The 22,780-nt window shown below is 40.8% G+C and overlaps 1 protein-coding gene across 2 annotated transcripts; it reads right to left on the bottom strand.

Moving 5' to 3' along the window:
* Nucleotides 1–17,147: 17,147 nt before the first annotated feature.
* On the bottom strand, nucleotides 17,148–22,495 carry LOC102789805 (alpha-1-antitrypsin homolog). 2 transcript variants are annotated; one of them, XM_087852397.1, is made up of 5 exons: nucleotides 22,392–22,495; nucleotides 20,104–20,716; nucleotides 19,663–19,933; nucleotides 18,114–18,261; nucleotides 17,148–18,016 (listed from the first exon to the last, which is right to left on the bottom strand). In XM_087852397.1, the coding sequence occupies exons 1-5, from the start codon at nucleotides 22,398–22,400 to the stop codon at nucleotides 17,825–17,827; spliced, it is 1,233 nt and encodes a 410-aa protein (XP_087708523.1). In that variant the 5' UTR covers nucleotides 22,401–22,495; the 3' UTR covers nucleotides 17,148–17,824. The 2 variants fall into 2 exon arrangements, with proteins under 2 accessions (XP_087708523.1, XP_087708524.1); XM_087852398.1 differs by lacking the exon at nucleotides 22,392–22,495 and adding an exon at nucleotides 20,847–21,099.
* Between the last annotated feature and the right edge of the window lie 285 nt (nucleotides 22,496–22,780).

Genomic DNA, 22,780 nt, shown 5'->3' with positions numbered 1-22,780 from the left:
AATAAATAAATACATAAATGATGAAGTTCAAATGATGTGGTGACACTACAAAATAACAAAATATTATTTGTAAGGACTGACTGTATGACTTCAGATTACTCGAAAGTCTCCTTTATTTGAAGGGAGGTTTGTCTCGGACTGTTACACACTTTACTTTGAGTGATGTTTGTTCGTCTACATTTTTATTTTTTGTTGCCATTATTCCCTCCCCATGTGATCAGAGTGTGATAGATCCCTGGGCTTTAAATTAAAAAACAGACGACCCCCACACCTGATTGTCATTCCACTGAAAATCAGAAATTAATCAGAAAATCAGGTTTTTTCAATCCTGCCAAATGCTGCTAATCCTCCAGGTTTACACATACCCACAGATGTGCAACGGTTGATCCTCTTCTTCAATAAATAAATTAATGACCCAGGTGTTATATTTTATTTCACCTTTAATTCAATTCTCTTTCTCTGCTTTTGGGAGAAAATCTGATGTTGTTTCATAATGATGCATAATGTTAGCAAATCTCAAAGATAGATGGATGGATGGATAGATGGTAAATGGCCTGTATATATATAGCGCCTTACTAGTCCCTAAGGACCCCAAAGCGCTTTACATATCCAGTCATCCACACATTCACACACTGGTGATGGCAGCTACATTGTAGCCACAGCCACCCTGGGGCGCACTGACAGAGGCGAGGCTGCCGGACACTGGCGCCACCGGGCCCTCTGACCACCACCAGTAGGCAACGGGTGAAGTGTCTTGCCCAAGGATGGATGGATAGATGGATAGATGGATAGATGGATGGATGGATAGACAGACAGACAGATATAGATGGATGGATAGATGGATGGATAGATAGATGGATGGATGGATAGACAGACAGACAGACAGATATAGATAGATAGATGGATGGCTGGATAGATGGATAGATAGATAGATAGATAGATAGATAGCACTTTGGTGCATTTAAGGATAAGTGCTGTAAGAAGGAATCGACGACTACAAAAACAACAGCAATAAAGTGCAGCTTGAATGATGCTTGTACAAGGAAAGCCATTACGGAGCGGGTCAATAGTGTAGGACAAGCAGCCTGCGTATTAAACCGATCATGACATCAAGCTAAAGACAGAAAAGGCCTCTGAAGACTTCCTTTTGGCAGCACTTTATTCATCTGCAGCAGAGCCTTTTCATTAGGCACTGGACATAATAGATGATGCATTGATTCTCTCTTCGCTCTGTGTCACTCTGTCTATACCAGCGCTGTCAAAGACTCTGCAACATTTCTGAGTTTTCGACTGTGGCGAGCGATCAAAAACAAACATTAATCTTGATTATAGTCCACTCTGAGACATGAGAACAAGATCGTTTTTGTCGATTCATCATGCCGCCTCCTCTCTTAGAACCAGAGAACCGGGCCTTGGCTCCTTCTAAGCATTCAGTTCAGATTCTGTTTTCATGTGAAGGGTTAAAGGTAAGCGGAGAGGAGAAAGGAAAAAGGAGACGATGCAATGAAATTTTGCCACCACCTATTTTCTTGAGTCGTGGCTGCACAGCAAGTCCAAAGCTGTGCATTCAGAGTTTTGAGGATCAAATCAGCGGCTGTAATTTTTTACAGCTATGTGCTTCTGTGTGAACTCCCCGAGGAGGCAATAGTGGGCTTGTAATGTACCAGTTTACAGCAAGTACTGAGTGATGCAAGTCTTTATGGTTATATTACCTGTAGGTGTTATATAACTGCAACCACAGTGTCTAAGTGTTGGAGGAAAAGCAGATAGGTCTGGCCCCAGTTCGCCTTACAAACGATGCACGTTGAAGACTCAATTAGCGCTCAAAGAGGCAGCATTCACCGTTGCTAGGTGCTAAATGTTAGCAAACATAGGACAAAATATATGATGAACAAAGGAGCAATTAAATTCATACAAGTATATATAAATATACATTTAAAAAGTGAGTGACATTTAGCTAAAGCTACAGTAAAAACATTACTAGTGAGGTCCTCATGCTTAACTCCAAAGCCAAACTTCATGCTGCACAGCCCACAGCAGCTGCCTGAAGGGCCGATGTCAGGTGGGTGTGAAATGTACTGCTGGTGGTATGAAAGGCACAAAAGCAGATGGATGACACGTCAATACTTCTGTGAAAGTAGCTCCAACTGGCTCAGTGTACCTGCCATGGCTCACCCCCCACAACCAGCTGAGTCCAGTGTTTCACTGAGAACTTACAGTGTCATGAATAAAAAAAGAAGAAGAAGAAGACGTGTTTGTGATTCAACAACTGCAGAAGAATAAAGCACTGATGAAAGAAAACAGGGGCGTGTCCAGATGGACGGCATGGGGTGGCACCGCCCCTCCCCACTTATTTAAGTGCAGCAGTAAAGTGATATGCACAGTAACTAGTCTATCATTACAATCAGTGCATTAAGTCTAGTTTGTTGCTAAAATCTATGACTATAACTTTTAAGGGCTCTTAACACGTGTTTTGCCACTTTGTCAAACAGCCAATAAAGAGAAAATCATTTCAGAATTAAATTTTTTATCACCATTTTTCACATTTTTATTTATTTCCCTTCAAATACTTTGATTTCCTGTGGGCCCTCCCTGCCTTGTTCATGGTCCACCGTGCTGATTGGTGGTGTGGTGTACTTTTTGTCCAAAATGTGCACCGTAACTCATTATGCAGGGACAAAGACTTCTCTTTGCATCAGAGTGGTTCGGTGATAGCTGCCGGTGCGTACAGCAAAAGGATAATGTGGATAGAAAATCATTCAATCTTATTAAGTTTCCACTCTCTCTCTAATGGCCACTTGAAGTTGGTTCTAAAAGCTCCCATGTTAAAAAGTCCAACTTAACAGCATTAAAGGGGATGTTTGCAGCCTGGTACATGAAGCAGTTTCAGTCTCTGTAGCTAGTTAACCCCTTTATAACCACTTTAACACAACTCACCTGTTTAAAATGCATTAAGACTTAAGTCACGCATTATTTGAGATGTGGCCACGTTAAGTGAAAGGGACTTACAGTGGCCTTGTTTGTGCTGTCGGTGCCTTTTGGAGCATTGTTTGTGCTCACTATAATAACTTGGTTTACTCCAGGTACTCTCAGCCTGTGTACGAAATTAAAATTGCTGTTATTCTTATATCTTTTCATATTTTGCATCTTATTGGCTGGTGTTCTGAGTGAGTGATGCACCCATACGGCTTCGGTTTATGAATAAACTTGAAACCAAGCTGCCTATTACCAGCTGATAAATGAGCACTTCACACTCCAGTCATGTCGGACATTTCTGGCTCCAAGCATACATAACATGGCATAACAGTCATGTGACTTTATTTATATAGCTCTACCCATATGGAAAAGATACATATAAATCTTATAAAGTTTGTATTTGTCTTGTGTGAAACTTGATGTGAAAACAGATATAAGATCCCTTGAAAAGTTATATAAATGAAACTTGTATGTTTTGGATACTTCATAAACAATATATGAAAGTAATGAGAAAGTGGCCACTTTCATGAGTGAATCATACAAGCATATTTGGGGCGTATCTGTAACCGGAAGGTCGCCGGTTCAATCCCCGGGCTCTCTGTCCTGGTCGTTGTGTTCTTGGGCAAGACACTTTACCCTACCGCCTACTGGTGTTGGCCGGAGGGGCCAATGGCGCGATATGGCAGCCTTACTTCTGTCAGTCTGCCCCAGGGCAGCTGTGGCTACAACTGTAGCTGCCTCCACCAGTGTGTGAATGTGAGAGTGAAGGAATAGTGGCATTGTAAAGCGCTTTGGGTGCCTTGAAAAGCGCTGTATAAATCCAATCCATTATTATTATAATTATAAGCCTTATGATTCACTCTATGAAGTAGGCCACATCTGATGCAAGTCTTTTATAAGTGTTTTCCATATGTGTATATCCCAAATATCCCAACACATTTCACCTCAGGGTGCTTTTTATTGCAAGTAGGTACCCAACAATAATACAGAGAAAGCCCCAGTAATAATAACACAACCCCCTACGAGCAAGCACTTTGGCGACAGTGGGAAGGAAAAACTCCCTTTTAACAGGAAGAAACCTCCGACAGAACCAGGCTCAGGGAGGGGCGGGGCCATCTTTTATATAATGTGTATGATTACTAACTTCAGACTCAGCCCAGCTGTTTCCCTGCTTTACTTAGTCATACTCAGCTAACTGGCTTTAGACTGAGAAAGGTTTGTGTAAACAACAGGCTATTACACCATAAACATGTTCAAAATGTCATAAAGGTTCAGCTCTTAAATTGTGAAACTGTCAGATTTGTTTTCGTCCTTGAAGCAAAAATGTTCGTCAAATTACAAAATACAAAACAAACAAAAACAAATCACTAACCAGCTTTTGTTTAATCAGCTGTAGCGAACAGGTCAATCCAAACTGAAAACACATTTCATGGTGATGTATGAGTAATGATTTCAAAGTCACTGAGTGTAAGCGATGCTAAATTATGATAGGACTGTGTGTTTAATGACAGTGCAGTAACTCTCATTAACATCTGACATCTGTCTGCATATTAAAAACTCATCTAAGGAGTTAAAGACACCTAACCGGCAATGAGACCTAAAATAATCCACACCGAGTAGCTGAGATTTCTAGATTGTTACAAGAAATTCTTGATTACTTTGTGATATATGGCTTACTATTAATTACCCGTCAAGTAAAGTAGAGCGATGGATTAGCAGACCTTTCTTTCTTTCTTTTTTTGGTCATAACTCAAGACAAACAGAAAGGAGACAAATGATTTGATTTACCAGAGTTCAGTTAATATTCACGTCCATAAAGCTTCTGAGGTATCGTCCATAATGTTAAAATGAACGCACAAAGCTATTGGCATAATTACAGCCATATTAACATTATTAATTAAAATGTGTTGGGGTTTTTTAATTGTCTGAACCCACCATAAATCAGAATAGCTGTAACAGATGTGATAACAGTAGCTGTTCACCAGTTAGCCGGCGAGCACTGAGCGGCGCTGCGTTAGCCGCTCGTTTGGCATACAGATGTGAATGTTAATGTAAACATGCTCTGCATTGACAATGTTGTGTTTGTGTTGCTTTTTTGTTTGTGTTACTCGTGTATTAATTACGCAACGGGGGCGAAATTAATTATTCAGCATTTATCTTATCTAGAAACCTATAACATCACATACGGACGTGATTGTGTAGCTTTAATTTTGTTCTTTTGTTTAACTTGATTGCTTCTCCTGATTCGTTTCCAGCTGGGTCTGCATCGCCTAAACACTCTGATCTTTGTCCCGCTGGTTTGTGTTCTTTTCACTGCTTTTTAATTGGATGGCGGCCATTTTTTTTCATTGCGTTCCACGATGCTTTTAATGTGCTGCTGTTTCTGCTTGAAGACATTCAGTGCATGTTTTTGCTCTGCAAGTTTAAAGTCGCAGCACATGAAGACTATTGGAGATGTTCACGTTTGCAGAGCATCTTTTACAATCCTGTAAATCTTCACTGATTGCTGCTATCGTTCAGGTTGAGTCATGTGTATGTATATTGTGTTTATATATGTGTGTGTGTGCATGAATGTGTCTAATAGCCCCGCAGCAATTTCACCCCACGTTAGATGTGATGGATCAGCCACACGCTGCCACACACCTCAGAGCTGCAGGTGTAAAAAACAGTCAACACATGTATCAAGGAGCCACAGAGAGCAGCGTGATTCTGCAGGGCTGATGCAAGACGACAAGGGAATAATAATGAAACACAGCTGCTGTTTTGCCACTGACCTGGATTGATACAGTACAAAGAGAGACGCAGACGAGCTCAATCCTCCAACACAGCTGGTTCTCCGCTGAAACAAGCTGCCTCTAATCCCATTTGTCAACTGCAAAGATGCGCTTCGATTTTAGGGTCGTGGCGCCCAACAGCAAATTCAAACGCGTCTAAATGGCAGCCATCACCACTCGGGATGGCTTTCCAGATGCACGAGTTTTTGCATGTAAGCCCAGACGTATAGGTCAGCACAGTTTATGAGCGATGTGCTTTGGACTGTCAGCGGCGCTTACTGTAATAAGACATCACAAGCATGTGCGCCGCGCATACAAACATGAGTTTATCCCCTGTCTGCCACAGAGGCCTCAACATTAAAAGGTGCTCGATTGCTCACTGTACATCTCTGGCTTTGTGCGTGAAGGCAGCATAAATAATACACATGATCAGTTTCCTTATTGTTTGTCTTTGATGCAGCAGCAGCCTCCTTCTGTCAACCTGGCTTCTCTGCCTCGTCTTTGTTGGCTTTGATGCACATTTAACGAGGTTGTACTCAGTCGTTCGGCATGTTAAGTGGATGCCACTGTGCGCTGTATACTCAGTGGATTGTGCGAGTGAGGCTTGTGTACTGGGGGACCGCTGGGTTTTGTTGTTGATGTGTCTCTGTCCTGGCAGTGGCAAACAATACCAAAGATGTGTGTGAAAGAGTCCGGGGTGCCTCTTTTGTGAGAACTACACCCTGAAACAGAATTTTTTAAACGATCCATGCTATGATCTTGGACTTTATATTTCTCTACATAAACAAGCTAGTTTTAGTGTTGTTGCAAACTGAAATTAGGAGCTAATCTGTGATAGACGCGCTGCCTTTTTTCCTCTGCAGAGACAGATTAAAGCTTTGGCTCTTGTTTGCTTGCTGGGCCTGTTTACACTGTCCAAGTTTTTTTAAAGCCTCTCTCGTTTTGTGCAGATCCCCCCTTTAATGTGTTTTCCCTGGCCGAGGCTGTGGCACAGAAAGCACACAGATGATAACTGATGATAGGAGCGTGAGTCATTCCATGACCTTCCAAGCATTCAACTCATTTGACTTTGATGTGTAAAGTAGACCAATGAATGGAGCAGCGGCTGCGCTTTAATTTTGCTCTAAATTACAAACTCAAATGAGTAAAGCGTTAAGTGAACAATAGCAAGGTGCAAGCGGCCCACACTCATTTTCCCGTGACACAACAGTGCCACCTACTGGTGTCTACGTGTGATTATGTGTAATTGTGAGTCCTAGGAAGCGTTTGATTTTCTTCCTTTCACGTTTTTTTCTCTGTTTGTTCATGAGTGTCTAAATGCTTCTGTCTGTGCACTAAAAATCCACTTTATAAAGTTTTGTAAGCATGTAACGCTCTGTGTTGTGAGCACTCACTGCTTTCTTAGTGCTTAAAGAAAATTCCCCCTGATTGAAATCGAGAATCTGTGAATATGTGCACATGCAGTATCTGCACAGCGTGAGTTCAAAGGTCAAGTGAACTCTAATAGATTGATTAGAAATAGGATGCACAGATGGGGATGGGAGCACGCTGATTCATTGACAGCCTTTAATTGTGCAAACAGACGGCACTGCCTTTTCATGAGACCTTCGATTTCATCATATTCTGAGGCACACGTGTGTCGAAGCATTAGTGTGTTTGCACATTTAAAAGCTTAAATAATCAGTGCACTGTTCCCTCTATCCTGTCTAACTTTGCTGTCTGTAAGCCGACCTAATTTAACTGGACTTTGGTGGACGATGACTTTTTTCCTTCTTTTTTGTTGTAGCTTTGCCTCGATTACACAATCAACATGTGGTCGAAGGGCAGACTTCCAGCTCTAATTCCAGGGTTTAACAGAAGTATTGCTTTCAATAAAACACTTTCATCCCTATAGACAGATTTAAATCCACAATCTCTTCTTTTCACCAAGATTTCCAAGAGCTAGACACCGTGGAGGGAGCGACTTTTAATGAAAAGTCACGTGACATAAATAAGGCAACTCTGAAGTTGAGCTTCGTAGGTGTTCACGTTTAACCTGATATTTAATGGAGTAATACTATTATTAACTACCTCTGAACATCAATGAATTTATGATTGAAGTTCAAAAATAAACCCATAAAGTCCAAAGAAGCTGAAATCATGAGGAGTACTGAGGTTTGTTCGTAGTCGAGCAGCCAGTGACTGTGACAGCCAAATGCCTTCCTGTAACTTTCACTTGCAGTGCTGTTGCTAGGCTGCCTAAATTGGCCTGTTGTTTCCTCATCCATCAACGTTACTGTAACAAGAGCAACGCATGCAAATCATTGCCTGGAGCAAGCAGAATACAGTTTTCCTCATATCTCTCTTCACTGGTCCCCAGATTCCTGGTGAATGAGATTAAATCATCACGAATCAACAGTCTTCACAGCCTGAATCTTATTATGTAATGATTGAAAACCTATAAAATGCCTTGATGCTGTCTCCATCAGGGAGATGTCTTATCAGGCACCAAGCTTTGCTCCCTGTGCTTCAGATGTGTGCTACTTTTGTCAGCCAAACACAGTCACTGAAATGTCATTTATTCCACATGCTGATCTTTTCCCTCAAATGAATACTGCACACTGTGCTTAATTCAAAGAGGCAATACAAATGTTTTTGTCTTAGCTCATAAATCGCTTTCCTCACCAACAGATGAGGCTTCAGCACTGTGTGTGAGGAGGTGGTATCAGATGACGGTGCTCTCTTCCTCCCTCTTTACCTTCGACTCATTGGACTTCAGTTATAACACCACTAACTGCAACCAGAGCTTCTCAGAGGATCCAGGCTTCGTTGGATGTGGACCTGAGGCGAAACAATCTTGAGCATAGGAAGGTTATCCAACACGTTCTCACTCCCAAAGCATAACATTTTACGCTAGGTGACAAATCGTCAACATATTACGTTTTCGGCTACCCACCACGTTCCTAAATGACGACCTCGGAAAAATGAGGAAAAATGAGAACCGTATAGACTCAAACTACACATGTTCGCTCTTTTTCTTCAAATTGCTTAGAAACACGCTATTTAACATCATTAAAGTCCTGGTTAACCTCGGGAAAAAGGTTATGGTTAGGGCTAGGGATAAGGTTAGGTTTAGGGCTGGAATACAGGGCTGGAACGTCTATTACCGCGGGAGCGTCATTGCACTGGATTTCGGCCATAACCCGCCGCGTACCACAAGAACGCCGAAGGTCTCCTTTCGCGTTCCTCAGGAACGCCGCGGGACGTGACAAAACGTCGGCATGTTACGCCTCGGGAGTGAGAATGGGCTGGGTTATCACACACTCACTCTCATCTGGTGTAACTCGACAACCTGCACATCAGCACCAGCGTATCAAAACACGATGTTGGTTGATTTCTGGAGAAAGCCAAGCTCATCGGTGCGCTCGGTCTTCCTCCACAGAATCTCTCCACAGGTTGGACTGGTGCAAATTGCCAGGTGATAACAGACAACACTCGCGCTCTGCTCAAGAAAGGCCAAAGTTGTCTCCATCTGCTGGACAGGCTGAGCTCTTTTGAGGTGTGCAGGACATTACTGAAGACCTTTCATGACGTAGGTCCTTCATCTCCTCAGACTGTATAATACCCACACAGGATGAAGGTGTTTAAAAAATGCATGTTGTTATCATCACTCTCACTGCGCTATATGTACATATTGTTTTACTTTATTTTACTTTTTATAGAACCCATCTGTACATCGTTTAGTATTCTAGCACAGCGGTCCCCAACCTTTTTTGCGCCACGGACCGGTTTATGCCCGACAATATTTTCATGGACCGGCCTTTAAGGTGTCGCAGATAAATACAACAAAATAAAACTAGTACCGGTACCGAAAAAAAGAAGATTTATTCATAACACACGTGAAAAGACCCAGGAAAACCGAGTTAACAATAAAAACAATAACAAAATAACGCTGAAAACCGATACAAACCCTGAAAACTATACATTTCACACCTGAGCCTCAACTCTCACGGACCGGTACCGGTCCGAGGCACGGGGGTTGGGGACCGCTGCTCTAGCTTATTGTGCACTATTTGTACTTTATATCTCTCATTCACTGCTTCTTCCTCCTCCTCGTGCTCCTGTAACAGGGAAATTCCCCAGTGTGAGATTAAATAAAGTCTATTTGATGTGATAGACATAGAAATAAACATTAATCACAGTGTTTCAGGTATAGAGGAATTACACCGTCAGCTGTTGGTTGATGGTGTAATTGATTGGTTTCCTGCTGAATGGACAGGTTCTTATGTCGCACTTTTCTATGCTGGTTGAGCTTCAAACCCTTCGGTACAACATGCCTCATTCACACTTAGATTAATGTAACAGAGACCAACTTTGGGTTCTTTATTTTGCCCAACGATACTTTGGCATGCAGACTAGAGCAGCCAGGAAGTGAACCACCAACCTTCCAGTCAGAGGATGGCCAGCTCTACTTCCTACTGAATTTCCCGGAGGATAAAGTTTCATCTATGGGGCGATCGTGGCTCAAGAGTTGGGAGTTCGTCTTATAATCGGAAGGTTGCCGGTTCGAGCCCCGGCTCGGACAGTCTCGGCTGTTGTGTCCTTGGGCAAGACACTTCACCCGTTGCCTACTGGTGGTGGTCAGAGGGCCCGGTGGCGCCAGTGTCCGGCAGCCTCGCCTCTGTCAGTGCGCCCCAGGGTGGCTGTGGCTACAATGTAGCTGCCATCACCGATGGGTGGATGACTGGATGTGTAAAGCACTTTGGGGTCCTTAGGGACTAGAAAAGCACTTTACAAATACAGGCCATTTACCATTTTACCATCTAATCTATCATATCTATATATGACCAGCTCTACTTCCTACTGAATTTCCCGGAGGATAAAGTTTCATCTAATCTATCTAATCTGAACCATAGGCAATGACTTTTGATGATGTCATATGAATATGAATATGATGTGATATCCAAAGTCTTTGTGATTTACCTCTGAGAAACGCTCCTTCTCTCTTTTTATACCCAATCGTATTACTGACCTGCTGCCAATTAACCTTTTAAAGCTACAATAATTAATTAGATTTGCAAATCATTGCATTCTGATATTATTACTATTTAGACACAGACATTTAATCCCATATAATATTAGATATTAGAGAATAATCCCACACTGGGAAAATCCACGTTACACTAGTTCACGGGTCAGGAAGGAAAGGGGAATTTGGGCTCTAGTTGTTCTCGTGTCTTGGGCGGCTCTGCTTTAGTGTCTCTATGAAATAGTTGAAAATAGCTGCCTGGCTGATATAGAGAACAACATTGGTATTCTTGATACAGAGCACTGGGCTGCTGGGACACGCTGGGTCCTGATATTGCATGTACTGCAGATAAGAATAGTTAGACACGTACCACTCACCTAAATGTTATTGCAAACCAAGCTCTGTCTCCATGGCAAAAGCACTCCTGGTGGCAGTGGCCTTTCCCTTTTTCATCAACAGCATGCACTCTAATATATGTACAACAAAAACTCAAGGCAGCTCCAGGGATGTCAGTGTGATCGAGCATCATTGGCAGAGGACGTCTGACGTGCAGAGACGCCGCTCGGCAGCCCACAGGTCCAAACTGGATGTGCCGCTGTCCTCGTGCAAAGCGGCTCGTGGGTCACACATCCACGTCTTTCGTCTGTGTTTGGGAGGACATGTGAGCAAACAGAATTTTTCCCTTTTTTAGATCACAGCAGTGTCTTTCCTGAGTGGCATACATGTGCTGAGCTTTGTTGTGTTATTAAGCATGATGACTAAAGCTTGAGAACAGCCAGTTCTCTCATCAGTCTGTCAGTGTCACTGCAAACAGACATGTTTCCTTCCTCCTGTTGCATTACAAGAAACGAGCTGCTGTGTGAGAGCGGCGCACTGAAATAACTGCCATTAGGACCCACACACTCTAACCCCGATGGCGAATGCATTATAGATGGCCACTTCACAATGTGTCGAATCATATCTTGATTTGCATGCGTATCACACATTTGATCTTCTTCAAGCAGGAATAACAACCAAAGCAGAGATCTGAGAGATTCTCAGCGCTGGAAGAGGGAGAGGCATGGAGCTCAACACTAATGAAGACGTCGTTCTGCCGAGGTTCAGAAATGATGTTGGGCTTGTGATGTTTTCCACAGCGAATGTGTTTGTGCTACACAGCAGACTTTGCCTGTTTAATAGCAAAGGATGCTTTGCAGTGAGCGTGTACTGCTTCCCTGACTTTGTTTTTCAAACCTAAAATGAAATATCTGCAAAAACCAGTGTTTAGCAGTGAGGACACCTACACCTTTGTAAATGCACAAAAGCCATCTGTTACGTCCGCAGCAATACTGGCGGTCTTGTAGCCAGAGCACATGGAAGCACAAGCTGTGGGAGTGGTAGTAAGCCTCTTAGCGTTTGCCAACACTGTTGTGTTGTACATTGTACAATTAGTGCAGAAAATTTCATTCATGGTTTAGTCTTCTGTCTACAGGAGCTTCCTTGGAGCCTGCCAGGAGGATTTACTCTGATCTATGGGTCTGTCTGGGATTCTACCTGAGTGTATTGTGACAAACTATTAATGCACACCCGAATGTAGTTCTTAGAGACATTGGTCAAAATAAAATAGAGTAAAACATGCAGTGAAAAACCAGAACACAAATCACATACACACTAAGAGCAAGAGCCTGTTTAACCATTTATGTCAGAGAGCAGAGCGTGGCGTCTTCAGTCACAATTATCTTGAGTTTGTCTGGTCCGGCTTCCTCACGTTACCCTCCAATAATCCTTTGACATTTCTCACCAGAGATGGGCGCGTTACTGTAATCCGATTACTTTTTTCAAGTAACGAGTAAAGTAAGGGATTACTATTGCAAAAACGGTAATTAGATTACCGTTACTTTCCCGTAGGAACGCTGCGTTACTGCATTACTAAAAAATTGTAGCGAGAGTGTCTCATGACAGTGACGTAAGCGAGTGCGACGTTCGTGACAACAGCTGTGTGCAGATCAACAATGGATAATATATCGAGTGCAGAGAGAGTATGAGCGTGCAGCGTTTAAAGCGTGGAAGTACTGACCTTACTTTGAGTTTGATTCCATAAAAAGTGACAAAAACATTAGTGTCCGTTGTGCGTGGGAAGAAAACTTCCTTTTACAGCAAAAAAACCCCTAAACTTCCAAACAAGCACCGAGTAGCTACGACGTAATGGGAAACTCACAGAGAAACTCGCGGATTCTTCCACTGACCGCAGCACACCTGCACCAGGGTAAACCTCCGCCTACCCCACTCCTGCTTTACAGGTGAAAATAGAGCAACAGGATCGCTAGTCTTTGACTTTATTTATTTTCTGCTGTGTTTTACTTGCATCTATTTGAAAGACTGAGTGTAAACACAAAAAATATTTTATTTTATGTGCTGGAATGTGCAGAAAATAGGTTTCAATGTTAAACTAATTTCTTCCAGTCAGAGAATGTTGCATTTAATTAAATTTTTGCTTGATGCATAAAGTTAAAAGATTAAAACTAATAAAACAAGTTTTAAAAAGAGACTTTTCCATTTGATTACATTTTGTATGATGATTATGTAGAAAAAGTAGAATTGGGCTGAAAGATCTATCACTTTATCACCTATTCAGGTTGTAAATCGTGTTTTTAAAAAGTAACTAAGTAACTATGTAATTAATTACTTTTGAAATCAGTAAGTAATCAGTAAAGTAACTGGATTACTTTTTGGGGGAAGTAATCAGTAATTAGTTACTGATTACTTTTTTCAAGTAACTTGACCAACACTGTTTCTCACACCTGAGTTTTTTTCCAGTTCTGTTGGAGAAAAACATGAAAGTGTTCAGAAAGTCTAGTTTTGGACTTTTGTTCCACATTTGTTAAAGTGTATAAAGGTTAACACCGTTATAACAAGGTGTCACAGATTTGCATAAACAGCTCTCAGATTCAGTGGGCTTTAAAAAAAACCCCTTGGTTTTCCTCATCCAGAAAATCTTTTGTACTTTAGCGTTACCATTGTAATAGCCTAAAATACCAACATCGTTTTCTCATTTATCTGGACTGTAAACAGGCTTTTATGCTTCTTTGATCTCACTGAGCACGTAACCAAAATGAAACATAAACCTTTAAACTGAGGACACCCGTCTCTACCCAACCAACCCAGTTACCCGAGCATTTGTATTCCACCGGTTTCTTTACAGTTCAACATACTAATTAATTCTGTTTGCTGTTTTGACGAGCAGACGGGATTATTGCGTTTCCAGTCACACTCTGATCAACTTATCCAAAGAGGCTACACACACTCAAAAGTGTTTGCCTGTCCCAGTGGGAAGGAGCTTCTATGAATTTCCACTCCTGGAAATTAGTCGTAGTTTTACTCTCTGTGTGCACACTCGCATAGGCCACAGAGATTTCAAGAATTTATGTGAAGTCCTGATCAAACTTAAACTGGTGGACTGCTCGTATTGGGACTTTCTGCCCAGTCAGCTTTTTGATTGGGAAACATCCTGCCCACTTTCTTTACAGCAGCGATTGTGTGTCAGCGCCAACAAGAGAGAAAAAGTGTATGTGTACTCAATGTGTAAACACTCTGCTTTTCCACTGACGGGTCAAAGAGCAAAGGGCTGTTTGAGGCCGATGGCCGTGGGGGGCACGTACTGTCCCATCCGAATCTGTTACAACCCTTTGAAATCTCTGGGATTTAGTCACCAGTTAATTCCCAAAAGTTTTAATCCATCTAATCTGCTAACCTGCCATTTCTTTATTTGTTAGTTGATTTATTTAAAAAATTATGCTTCCATGAGTTTAATCCATAAACAACATGTTTTATTTCATGTTCTACAGCTTTATTATGTAACTAGTTTTTTACATTTTATCGTTTTTAAATGTTTTGGTGTTTTTAACTTGTATTGATATTAGGGATGCGATACTGGTATCGGTATCGGGGCCGATACTGTAAAATGTGTGTGTACTCATACTCGTAAAAGTTAACCGATACCATGAACCGATACTAACTTATTTCATTAATCAGAGGGTGGCTTGTCATTTCTGTTGTAGTTTTTTAGATTGGCCACTAGGGGGCCAATTATTATTTTATCTATTATTTATTTTATAATTTTTGCAATAATTTCAAAAGTTTATTTTATTCTCAAACCTAATTTGTATTTATTTTATTCCGAACAGAAGTGTTTATTTATTATTCTGAAAGCTCGGGACAGTGCCAATAGTTCAGTGATATTTTGTTAAATTACATTGTGGAGACTGCAATAATTTAAGAGAAGTGTTTATTTTTCACTTGAAATTTTTTTGTGGTCATTTTTATTAAGATTTTATTTTTTATCTGCAGGGAATATAATAAAATCTGTCTTCCTATCCATTGCATTTGTGTGTGTGTGTGTGTGTGTAGTAGAAGTATCGTTTTTTGTACTCTGTATCAGCAAGTACTCAGATCCAAGTATCGGTATCGTATCGGTTTGAAAAAATTGGTATCGTTGCATCCCTAATTGATATGCATCAGTTTTATTTCTTTATCTCTTTATTTTCAAATAGCAGTACAGCACTTTGTTTGAAAGCGCTTTATAAATAAAGTTATTATTATTACTAACTAAATCAAAGTGTTCTTAACAGTAATTTAGTCAAATATTAAAATGCTTCTGTGAAGACTGATAGCCGTTACAAATATTTCTATAATGTAAATAGTGTTTTCAACCATGATCCTCAAAATGACATCATTACAGTAGCATCCTCTCACAAGCAGGTGCTGTTATATAACTGTCAGGTTGGTGATATTGCCCATGAACAGTAGCTCCCAGCAGAGTTTTCAAAAATGAAAGCCAAGGAGGGCCCATCATTTCTGACTGATGGTGGAAGGCTGAGCCGAGCTTTGGAGATGGGCAGTCTGGGGCTATTTTCCAACTCCACTGTTAGTCTCTTTTAGTGTCTTAGAGTCCAGCAAAACTAAAGGAGTGGGAATGTTCTAGCATTATTCCCTAATAAGAGTTAAAAAAGAAAGTCAGCATGAGAAGCAGAGGCTGGTGCACGCTCTTTTTATGGGGTTTCTGGGGTAGCTGTAGATCAGTAGTTAGAGCAGGTCATCATCGGATACTAATCAGACGTTTGGTGATTGATCCCCGGCTGCTCCAGTCAGCAAATATCCTTGGGGAAGATACTAACCCACAGTTGCTCTCTGATGCATCCAGAATCATGAATGTTAGATAGAAAGCTCTTAAGCATAGAAGGTTAGGCGTGTATGGATGGGTTAATAATAGATGCTGTATATACAGTGATGGTCAAGTTAAAAAAAAAAAAAAAAAGTAATTAGATAACCTTTCAATAAACCTGCCAGTCCAACTTTTTGCAAAATCCTTCATATAAAATATAATCAAATGGAAAACTCTCTTTTAAAAATGCTCGTTTGTCATTGTGTCATGAGACACTCTCACAAAATCATAACTGTATGTTTGGATAATATGGGGATTCTTGTTTGTCATCTATGTTGTCAACACTTGCACGATGTGGACATACAACAGTTAATCTCTCTATTTTTAAACTACTTTTACCATTTCTCTCACATTTCAAAATAATATCAGGGAAAGATGGAAGGTCAACATGACACCCAAATGAGTCTTTAACTTGTTTTAACAGGTTTCATTAAAAACTGACAAACTGTTAAAAGGATTTGAGTTCATTTGATTGCAGATTTGGGGTTAATGTCCACCTGAGCAGTTCCCCTTCCTTTTTTAACCTTGAACAGCCTGAAACATGAAATAACTACAAGAATATTCACATTTTTTAAAAACGTAAATGTTTATTGAACCTTCTGACAGTTTTTTTTAAAAAGAGAGTGCAATTAAATATCAGTTTTCACATATGGATCTTGATTTTTCATATTTTTGCTACATTTGTTCCTTAAAAATGTGCAACTTATTCAGATTCATTCATAAGTGGATGAGAGATGAGAATACTCTGAATATTTATTAGAGTCTGTTGAAATGCTACTCAGCATCTAATGTCTGCGAGCGGGTTAGATAATAACCTTCTCCCATTGGAGGGAGAATTAAACGGAGATTTTCCTGGAGCAGTCGGGACAGTGACCCCCAAACTGAGCAAGTGGCTTCTGTAAATCCCAGAGTGTCTTTGTAAGTCTGGGATTTAGTAACTAGTTTTCTTGCCCTATGAGCCACATCTGCGCTGCAGTGGTTTGTATCATATCTATCTAATAGACTCCAGTTTGTGCATGTAAATGGAGAGTCCTCTTCACACACTGAGGTTAATTATGGAGTTCCACAGGGTTCAGTGCTAGGACCAATTCTGTTTACATTATACATGCTTCCCTTAGGCAGCATCATTAGAAGACATAGCATACATTTTCACTGCTATGCAGATGACACCCACTTCTTAATTCAGATCAAACTGAGGTTATTGTACTCGGCCCTGAAAATCTTAGAAATATGGTATCTAACCAGATTCTTACTCTGGATGGCATTACCTTGGCCTCCAGTAACACTGTGAGGAACCTTGGAGTCATTTTTGACCAGGACATGTCCTTCAACGCACATATTAAACAAATATGTAAGACTGCTTTCTTCCTTCTCTCACCCCAACCAATCACAGCAGATGGCCCCGCCCCTCCCTGAGCCTGGTTCTGTCTCAGGTTTCTTCCTGTTAAAAGGGAGTTTTTCCTTCCCGCTGTCGCCAAAATGCTTGCTCATAGGGGGGTCGTATGATTGTTGGGTTTTTCTCTGTATCTATGAAGCGCCTTGAGGCGACTTTTGTTGTGATTTGGTGCTATATAAATAAAATTGAATTGATTAGAATTGAATCTTAGTAGAATATCTCAGAAACAAACCACAGCAAATTTCTCATTTATTTAGTATCAATATTTTTAGTTAAAACTATGGTAGTCTTAAGATTTCTTCTTTATTACCTGAGCAAAATGTCCTCAATATTACTTTTGTAGACCACATAAATTAGTGTGTGCAGACTGACAAATATTTGTTTAGTGTGAGCACTCAGTCTTTTATATCATGAAAGGATCCTTATGATGACAGCTGTGATCAAACGTATCATCTCACAACTGTGTGCCGTTATGAAGCTGTTGGTTTGTTGATCCTGCCCATGAAGAGGATGCTTCCAGTCGAGTTTTCTAAAATGAAAACTAAGAAGGGCCTGTCAATTCTGACGGGTGTTGGTGTTGTCAGTGGGATCCATTCAGAAATGGTGATGGCTGCTGCCTCTGTTCCCATCTCGGTGACACTGATCGTGGCCTTATGGGATGCCTATGGGAAAAAATAAGAAAGCGGGCAGATCAAAGCTAAGAGTAGGCATGCTGTAGTCCTGTTCCCTAAAAACAAGTAAAAAGGAAACTTCACCCACCTTTGATACTTTAAGTAGAAACTTGTTTGACACAGCAGAGAAATCAGCGATGTTTTCAAAAGCACTTGTGATGCCCATTTCTTGCAATATATTCCTCAAGGAGGCATTAGTGGCAATGGAAAATTTTGGCATATAAAGTTCCACATACCTGAGAAACAGAGAAACCATAATTATACCATTAAACTGCTGGTGGTTCCATCTTTTTCTAACTGGCTCAGCTCCATCTTCACTGCAACAGTCTGGAACAACACATTCCTGCTGATGCCACGCCAATCCGCCAGTGCAGCTTACACACCACCTTCATATCACTCATGAGCAGTGTTGGTCAAGTTACTTGAAAAAAGTAATCAGTAACTAATTACTGATTACTTCCCCCCAAAAGTAATCCCATTACTTTACTGATTACTTATTTTCAAAAGTAATTAATTACATAGTTACTTAGTTACTTTTTAAAAACACGATTTACAACCTGAATAGGTGATAAAGTGATAGATCTTTCAGCCCAATTCTACTTTTTCTACATAATCCATCATACAAAATGTAATCAAATGGAAAAGTCTCTTTTTAAAACTTGTTTTATTAGTTTTAATCTTTTAACTTTATGCATCAAGCAAAAATTTAATTATCTGCAACATTCTCTGACTGGAAGAAATTAGTTTAACATTTAAACCTATTTTCTGCACATTCCAGCACATAAAATAAAATTATTTTACACTCAGTCTTTCAAATAGATGCAAGTAAAACACAGCAGAAAATAAATAAAGTCAAAGACTAGCGGTCCTGTTGCTCTATTTTCACCTGTAAAGCAGGAGTGGGGTAGGCGGAGGTTTACCCTGGTGCAGGTGTGCAGCGGTCAGTGGAAGAATCCGCGAGTTTCTCTGTGAGTTTCCCATTACGTCGTAGCTACTCGGTGCTTGTTTGGAAGTTTAGGGTTTTTTCACTGTAAAAAGAAGTTTTCTTCCCACGCACAACGGACACTAATGTTTTTGTCACTTTTTATGGAATCAAACTCAAAGTAAGGTCAGTACTTCCACGCTTTAAACGCTGCACGCTCATACTCTCTCTGCACTCGATATATGATCCATTGTTGATCTGCACACAGCTGTTGTCACGAACGTCGCACTCGCTTACGTCACTGTCATGAGACATTCTCACAAAAATCACGGTTTTAGTAACGCAGTAACGCAGCGTTCCTACGGGAAAGTAACGGTAATCTAATTACTGTTTTTGCAATAGTAATACCTTACTTTACTCGTTACGTGAAAAAAGTAATCAGATTACAGTAACGCGTTACAAGTAAGTAAAAAAAAATTATTGTATTGCATAGCCAGGATGACGACCGTTAAGGGAGAGAAGTGTACAGCCTTCCAATGGTCACAAATAAGCTCTATACCTTTAGTGCATTGCACGTCCATCTGATTCTCAGTGTAAATAAACTTTGGGTCTCGTAATAGCAAAGCTAAAAGCAGTTTTATGAGACACAGAAATGGGTAACACACTTCATCTACTACCCAGAAAGAATAATCAGACATAATGCAATAAGTCTTACGTCACAGATGCTGAGTTTTGCCAGCTTCTTATATGGTCCTTGTTGATGTTTTCCTCCACACTCCTCATCCAGCCTTCATCAGGAAGGACAATCATCATGGAGGTGTGACGCTTGTATGGCAGCAAGATGATGCTGGTGTGGTTCACTCTGTCCTCAAAGATGTGGTAGTATCCCATCCTCATCATCATATCAACCTGAACTTTGGTCCTGCTGTCAACATGGAAGTCCGCCTTATGTGTCATTTCACTATTAAATGGTTTCTTCCAGTATCCTGCACGACACAGTGGAGAGTGGTGATGACAATATTGGGATGTGTCGGCATAAATCATACTACTTGTTGAAAGTATATTTCAATCATCAGCTGACCTTTTTTATTTAAATATATGTGATATTCATGTTTGTCTATTGTAGCTTAACAATAGACTTGATCAGGCTGCTTACCTTTAAAATAGACATAGTTAATGAGCATCATCATCGTTTCAGGGTCAACATCGTTCACCATATCTTTGATCTTGTCCTGTGTTTTATTGGCAATGTGTCTGTTGATTTTATCTGCAGCCCCAGCAGGGTTAGTAAAGTTGATTTGCAAGACCTCACCAGAGTAATGCTGCTTGACATCATTCAGAAACTTCTCCAGGGGACTGAAACCTGAGTGCACTGCAATGGTATTGCCAACATCCAGCTTTTGGTTCTCCTGGCTTTGTCCAAGCACGTGGAAAAGATGTCGGTAGGCTTCATTGACCTGAGTCTGGTTTAAGGTGCTGTAGCCCAGGCTGGAGAACAGCTGGCTGTGGGTTTCACTATGGGCTCCAGTAGACAGTACGGACAGGGCAGTGGAGATGCCCAGTGGTGAGAAGAAAATGTTGTTTCCAGCAGCAGTCCTCGCATTCAGACGTTTGTAGAAGGCAATGGCAAAGTCAGCATTAGGAGCAGAGAGCTTGTGGCAGCTCATATGGTCTTCAGAACCACGGTTGTGGTGGAGATGGTGGTCTGCCGAGGCTACAGCGAGCAACAGTGCAATGAGTGCACAGCTGCAGAAATGCATCTTTAGAGTCTGTGGATTGGAAATCAAAGAAGTAATACAAAATGAGTTCTAAAAACTGGTTCACCCCAAAGACAAAACGCCAAAACACAGACTTAACAATGTGGTGTTTGCTGTACAGTGCAGCGAGGAATGCCCAGACCTCTACGTCGGAGAGACCAAACAGCCACTTCACAAACGCATGGCACAACACAGAAGAGCCTCCTCCACAGGACAAGACTCAGCAGTCCAGCTGCATCTAAAGGTCAAAGGTCACTCTTTTGAGGATGCCAATGTTCACATTTTGGACAGAGAGGACAGATGGTTTGAAAGAGGAGTGAAAGAAGCATCTATGTCCACTGTGAGCGACCATCTTTGAACAGAGGCGGTGGTTTACGACACCAACTCTCTGCCATCTATAATCCAGTTTTGAGTTCCCTCCCCAGACGCCTTAACGCCCACTCACATCCTGGGCCATCTGACCTCAGGACATCACATGATAAGGTGGGGCCAGGTTTCACAATAAACTCACCCGAAACTCTGGCTGATTGGGACCCACACCCAGTTTCACACCTTGGCTCAGGCGATTAGAGGATCATCAGGGGGTCCTTTTGTCCCTCTGTGGGGGGAAACTCCCACCAGGTTTAAATCTGGGACTCTCCACCATTTGACCTTAGACCTGAAGAAGCTTCTCGGATGAGAGGTGAAACATCTTCAAGCAACTTAAAGAAGTCCAGACGCTTTTCTTTGCAAGCTCCTTTGACTACAATGACCTGGATGACTGAGAACCTTCACAGACATTTCCTGTTAATCTACTGTCAGCTTACATTACTGTGGCTCAATGAATCACTCAAACATTATTTCCCAATACAGTAGCTTACAGTTGTACTATGATGGCCACACTCCCCTCAAAATTACGCAAAATATCTGCACCTACAGTCAAAGAGGCAGAAAAATATAGCGGTAGACCTTGAGAAAACTTGTTTGCCCTCTATTACAGCAGTAATGTTGCAATAGTGGGTGGAAACAAGGTAAACATATGGAAATAGCGAGTTACTATCACTTTATTAACAATGTAATATTCAAGTAATAAGCAAGTAACATCCTGCACCAGCAATGGTGGCAGCCGCAAGTAGGTAGCAGGCGGCCACAGCGCAAAACCACAAAATAATAGCATAGTAATGTTTTGGTAAGACTTTTAAAACCTGCTGCCAGTAGAACAGAAACATCTGGGAAACTTTTCTATACTTCAAAGTCGTAGCAGTTTCAGCATTTTGCAGTCCTGGTTGTTTTTGATTACACAGAAATTAATTCACTTTTTTCTAAGTAATCATCAGACTTTATGAATTTTGCTTGAATGCGTTATTAACATAGAATTAAAGCTGTATTTGTCAGGCTGGATTCTCTGCACAGAAAATACAAAACTTCCACATAACAGGAAACCAAAAATTAACAAAGACAAATGCTGGAGGTAAAAGCATAAAATCTTCCCCTTCTCGTTTCTGCCGTATTGCCGCACTGTCACCTGTTACTGAAACCTTTATCAAAATGTTCAGTGTGTCGGTGTCTCTGCCACAGTAGATGTTTGACTTGTACATACGGATAAAAACAAAGAGCAGAATGAACTGAAATTTTGAGAACACCTCATAACACCGTATAAAATACAAAGAATGAAAAAAGCAGTCAATTAATGGAGGCTTATGCTTACCATTAACATCTTATTTAGTGCAGTTTCCAGAAACTCTGGGTTTTTTTCAGCAAGATTAAAGAAAGTTCGCTGACATTTCTGTTAAAGATTAACACAGATCAGGATTCTCTTTACAGAACGTTTGGATTGATTCATTTGACTTTGTTCATACAACAAGACTTGCTCAACAGCACAGGTCAATAACGCTGAGTGAAGAAATGAAAACAACTGTTCGAAAAAACCGAAGACAGCAGAAATACACGGTACCTTCTTTTCAACAATTATGTTTAACTGAACTTGCAAATCAGGCAACAGACAGCAAAACTTATCTTTATTTATTTTATTTATTTATTTATTTATTTTAGTTAATAACAGGAGTGATATAAAACAGCAATAGGTCATTTTGACAA

This window comes from Neolamprologus brichardi, chromosome 15, assembly GCF_056152115.1.
Source record: "Neolamprologus brichardi isolate AB-2024 chromosome 15, ASM5615211v1, whole genome shotgun sequence".
In the NCBI taxonomy this organism is placed as follows: Eukaryota; Metazoa; Chordata; class Actinopteri; order Cichliformes; family Cichlidae; genus Neolamprologus; species Neolamprologus brichardi.
The sequence above is the reverse complement of the archived record's forward strand: the minus strand, read 5'-3'. Positions and strand labels throughout refer to the sequence as shown.